The sequence below is a fragment of the Helianthus annuus genome, chromosome 1, assembly GCF_002127325.2.
Source record: "Helianthus annuus cultivar XRQ/B chromosome 1, HanXRQr2.0-SUNRISE, whole genome shotgun sequence".
Lineage (NCBI taxonomy): Eukaryota > Viridiplantae > Streptophyta > Magnoliopsida > Asterales > Asteraceae > Helianthus > Helianthus annuus.
The window spans coordinates 123,877,129-123,882,951 of NC_035433.2; the positions used below are offsets into that span (position 1 = coordinate 123,877,129).

A 5,823-nucleotide genomic window follows, 5' to 3' on the forward strand; every position below is an offset into this window, starting at 1 on the left:
CTACTGAGCGAAAAATTCAGGAGGCGCCCCGCCCCACTTATCATGTGCCCCTGCTTAGTCGTAGAAACAAATCTCAATGGTTCAGTTCTTAATGTTTCCACTTGTGTAAATTATGTTTTCTTTATAATAATCAATTACGAATATTGGATTTAAAAAAAACCCACTTTCTTGCCAATGATCTCTAGATCAAGTGGTGGAAGGCTTGCATTTTTCTTGAGAGATGCAGGTTCAACTCTTACTTGATGCTTGATGCAGAGTGAGGCACTCGTGGACAATAATAGGAGCTCCAGGGAAACTGGGTTTGATTCTTCAGCCAAACGAGTTTTATCGGTAATTTTACCGCCGTGCCTACGGATGGGTGAGTTACCGGGTTTTCCCCGGGATTGATGGTGGACTCGGGTTACTCTTGGAGTACTCCATTTGGTCCAGTGGGTTCCCCGAGAGTGCTCGGGATTGATTCTGTTGGTCGTTCAAAAAAAATAACCCCAACTTTCACCAATTGGCCGATAGCACTCACAACTTTTGATTTGTAACACACCACTCCCAACTTATTAGCCGATAGCACTCTCAAACTAACTGAACCCTAACTCAGTTAGTGTTTTGCTGATGTGACACTTGTGTGTTAACATGGCATCTGACGTGGAGTTTTTTATGACATGGCAGCTGATGTGGCATCTGACTTGGCTTTTGATGACGTGGCAGCTGATGTAGCACTGATTTGGTGACGGGGCAATTGATATCAGCTAACTGGTTAGTATTGGGTTACTTTAGAAGTGTTGTCGGCCAATAAGTTGAAAATTGGGAGTGATATGGTACAAATCAAAAGTTAAGAGTGCTATCAACCAATTAGTAAAAGTTTGGGTTATATAAATCCAATATCTCAATCAATTATTATGTTACAGCTAGTACTTAAACCAGGCGCGCGTTGCAGCGCGGGTACATCGCAAACATCGCTAATCATATAAAAATGTGTGTTTCGACGTATACGACTGAACTCAATGTAACCTATAGAGGCATTGCAATTGGATTAAAACGTAAAGCAAATCGAGTTTATCGTACAATCATACCGTATTATATGCGACTCGACTAATTTGAATTTATACCATCAAGTCTAAACGTATTATATGTGATCCGATTCATATGTAGAAAACATACAAAATAAAGCACGAAAGCATATGCCAAATTTACGTCAAAACATAGCAAAGTTTAAAAGTTGAGGGGTCGGTATAAAGCATATGGGCCAAAAACGTAGATTACCAAAGTATACATAAAAATGCAAGTTACAAAAGTAGGGGGTAAAAAAGAAAAATTCTATATGAAAAAATATAAATTACAAAACTTTTATTTTTATTTTTTTTATATATTTTCTTTGGCAATTACAAAGCAATGGCAGGTAGTCGGGCAAAAAGTTGCGCCGCCACCTCCTTTTGAATAGAAAAACAAATTCTACTAAATACAAAGTTTGAAACCTTTAGCGACAAAGAATTACTATTAACGACTTTTTGAACCCGATTCAAAAGTCGCACAACGTCAGGAGCGAGACCACCAAAGGTATCAAACGCAAACGGGACAAACACATGTTGATTCTCCAGGCAGGATTTCTCATGTTTTGCCACTTTGCTCGCCTCTACCTTGAGCACCGCTTGCCCTACGACAAAGCCCTTGTCCTTGAGCCCGACAAGGGGGGAGACTCCAGTTAGATCTACACAAGCATGTTTCCCCCCTTCCCATCCAAACACAAGAATGTCCGCCGGGCGTAAAGTGGACCTCCCCTCTAAGGGGTCAGTCAGGAAATTTACTGGAGCCTCCTTTTTGGCAGAGATCCCGGCCCGCTTAAGAACATCACATAACACATCTCTCACCCAATCATGCCGATATTTAAACCCTGGTAGCTCTTTACAGTGGATCGCGTGCTTGCCGAAAGAATCCAAACACGCTTTGCGGCATACCGGACATGGCTCGTCAACTGGGAACAAAGGAACCATCAGTCGGTATCTAAGGATAGCACGGTATTCCATAGCCGACATGTGTTGCCCCAAGCCTTCAATAGGTGCGACGGACAGAAAATCCTGAGCATGTGGCACGTAGACATTCAAACACAGCTCTTTGCCGAGGGAATTACAAAACTATAAGTTAAAAGTGAAAATTTTTCAAAGTTAAAGGTTGATGGGGAAAATAGTGCATCATATACAAAACTACCATCGTTTATGTTATATAGAAATGTAACATAGTGCATCATATATAACGGCCCAATAAACTCTGTACGTAAACATTCATATCATTTAACCTCAGTTTTTCAACAATTTGTGATTACAGCTGCTAAGAAATTATAGGATTATTGTTCATAAATATTAATTTCTAACATGTGAATGAAAATAGCTAAATTGTTTTTTTTTTTTTTTTTGTGTGTATTTTGTTTTTAATAAGCACAGTAAATTTTATAGTTTATGAATTTTGTAACTAACTTTTGGTTTTTTATAATTTCAATCACAAGAGTTAAATGAGTTTACTTTTTTTTACAGTTTAAGATTTAAATATTGATATTATTGGAATCAGTATTCATTATTTGTTTTCATGTTTTTCAATTAGCTACACCAATAAACCTCCAAGGGTCACGGTTACAGATTTACACCCTGCTCCACAATGCCCCATGTCTGTCTAAGAAACCGTGACCTATGTGGAACAGAAAGGAGAATAATTCTGTAAGAGGGGACGGGGCGGTCCGTTATGGACCCCCGAGCACGCGTGATCATCAATAAGCACACCGCCGCCGCCCATAGTTTAACGCGTGTTATTATTAACGCGTAATGTGTATAACGCGTGGAAAACTCAAAAAATCGACCGTTTGGATGATGACCGTTGGTTTCAACGGTAACTTTAATAAAAAAAAAATCCATTTTATCTATATATATATCCACATTTCAACCATTTTTTCATACACCAAACTATATCTTTTAAACCATTTTAAACCCACTTCACACATTTTATATATCTTTCTCAAATGGAATTCCCTACCGATTCGACGTTTCCGGTGTCTAGCGATTCCGAGTCGTCTTCCGACAACGACACACTAAACTATTTTGTGTCGGTGTATAACGAGCTTGATGCCGAGTCGTCCCGCCCAAAGAAGAAGATGGTCGGCCGTGATCGTATACGTGCCAACGAAGTTTTGATGAACGATTATTTTGTGGAAAACCCGCTATACAATTCCGAAACGTTTAGAGATCGTTTTCGTTTACCCAAAGAATTATTTTTAAAGATTGTTGGAGACATCGAGGCAAGCGAGGGATGGTTTCAAGAAGGTTACGATGCGAGGGGCAAACCAAGTTTCATGCCGATTCAAAAATGCACGTCCGCCATTCGCCAACTAGCGACAGGTAACCCACCCGATCAATATGATGAATACCTAGCTATGTCTGAAAGAACTTCACGTGAGTGTTTGCAATTTTTTTGCAATGCGGCTATTAAGTTGTATTCTAACGAGTTTTTACGAAAACCGACGAGCCACGACATCTCTCGTATTTATGCCGCACACGAGGCTAGATGGCATTTTCCCGGGATGCTCGGTAGCATCGATTGTACACATATCGAGTGGAAAAATTGTCCAAGAGAGTTGCGAGGGGCGTATGTGAGGGGAGACATCAAAAGACCAACCATCATACTAGAAGCGGTGGCGTCGAATGATTTATGGATTTGGCATTCGTATTTCGGTGTCCCAGGTTCAAACAACGACATCAATGTGTTGCACACGTCGCCGTTGTTCCAAAGCGTAACGGATGGTACCGCACCTTCCTCTCCTTTCTATGTGAACGGTCGACATTACAGACGAGGCTTTTATCTTGTCGATGGTATCTACCCGTCTTGGTCTGTTTTTGTGAAAGCTCCCTCATTTCCCGTCGAGGCTAAAGAAAAGGCGTTCAAAAAATTGCAAGAATCGGCAAGAAAAGATGTTGAGAGGGCGTTTGGTGTTTTAAAGGGTAGATGGGGTATACTACACCGACCGGTTCGTTCGATGACCAAGAAAGCAATACATAGCATAGTGTATGCGTGTATCATATTGCACAATATGTTGATCAAACACGACGGACGTGCAATATCCCCGGATTGGGTACCGGATCCTCCTACACAAGTTCAAGTTCCACAAGATATCAATTTACAATTGCCTAACGAAGAAACTCACTTTCGGTTGAGATACGATTTAATCGAACTAGTAGGTTCTCTAGGTTTGGAGTTTCCGGATTCGGACGAGGAGTAGGTTTTTTTTTTTTTTAATTGTATGTTCCTAGTATGTTAAATTGAAATAGTATGTTTTAAAATTAATGAAATTTTTAATTTTAGTGTTTTATTGTTAATTTCTAATTTAAAAATAAAAGTTAAAAAAATTGGGAGGGAGTGATAGAATCCATCACTAGTGATTCCACCCCTAGTCCATTTCTATCACTAGTGATGGAAATATGGTTGATGACATGGCATTAGTTGATTGGATAGTGGGAGTGATGGAATCAATCACTAATGATTCCACCCCTAGTCCCCTAAGAGGGTAATTTAATTTGTAGCTTAAATGAGTTCATACTAAAGACACAACCTAAAGTATTTTATTAAAAAATAGCTAATTAAATTATTACACCTCATTTTCACCTATATTCATAAAATTACCAATCGAATTTTTTTTTTAACGGCAAATTTGTATCATTGACGGACCACTGGAGTATCATCGTGCCACCAGCAAAACCACCCAATCATATCCATCTCCACTAGACAATAATGCCTATACACCAATTCAGGAGGAAACCCAATAAATATGAGAAAAACCCCCTTTGTGAGAATCAAACCCATAACCTAATAGTCATAAGATTTATCCCACCACCAAGATACCACTAGACTATAATGACATGGTTACCAATGGAATTTTAACCTCACTTTTCTGCACTCTACATCAAATAGTAGTCACCAAATTCATAACTTTATTTTGATAAGAAAGTAAGATTAAAAATGAACACCCAATTAAGTTTCAAAATAAAGTTCCATTGACATCCATCAATTTACATAAAACAACAGGAGGAATGATAAACCCAAAACAAACACCACCAACTGAACACAAACCCTAAGCCCTCTCACCACGAATCCTCCTGGCAAGCTGCATATCTTTGGGCATAATCGTAACCCTTTTCGCATGAATCGCGCACAAATTCGTATCCTCAAACAACCCAACCAGATACGCCTCAGACGCTTCCTGAAGCGCCGCAACAGCAGAGCTCTGAAACCGTAAATCGGTTTTAAAGTCCTGAGCAATCTCCCTCACCAGCCGCTGAAACGGCAGCTTCCTGATCAACAACTCAGTGCTCTTCTGGTACTTCCTGATCTCCCTCAATGCAACGGTTCCGGGGCGGAACCTGTGCGGCTTTTTCACTCCTCCGGTTGCCGGTGCTGACTTTCTAGCTGCCTTTGTGGCTAGTTGCTTTCTTGGAGCCTTTCCTCCGGTTGATTTTCTTGCTGTTTGCTTTGTACGAGCCATTTGGTTGAATGGGGGTTGAAAATTGAAATGGGGTTGAGGAGTTGATGAGGGTGGTGGTTTTTCTGGGGTGGGTTTGTGGATGTATTTATGGTGTGAAGGTTTGAAAGTTTTGCTGGTGGGTGATGGTGGTTTTGAGGCGTTGGATTGGAAGTGGATCGATGGTTGGGAAGTCACGGATTGCGATCCGTGTGATGTGGGTTTTCACTAATATTGGGGATGCACATGTTACGGAACATATTAACATTTTTTTTTTTGAACGTTTTTAACCAAAATAATAAATGTTTTCTTTTCAAAGGCAAAAAACTTTA

General features: G+C 40.0%; 1 protein-coding gene across 1 annotated transcript; it reads right to left on the bottom strand.

Moving 5' to 3' along the window:
• Window positions 1-5,004: 5,004 nt before the first annotated feature.
• Window positions 5,005-5,592, bottom strand: LOC110876572 (histone H3.2). The gene has a single exon (XM_022124739.2). The coding sequence runs from the start codon at window positions 5,513-5,515 to the stop codon at window positions 5,105-5,107; it is 411 nt and encodes a 136-aa protein (XP_021980431.1). The 5' UTR covers window positions 5,516-5,592; the 3' UTR covers window positions 5,005-5,104.
• Between the last annotated feature and the right edge of the window lie 231 nt (window positions 5,593-5,823).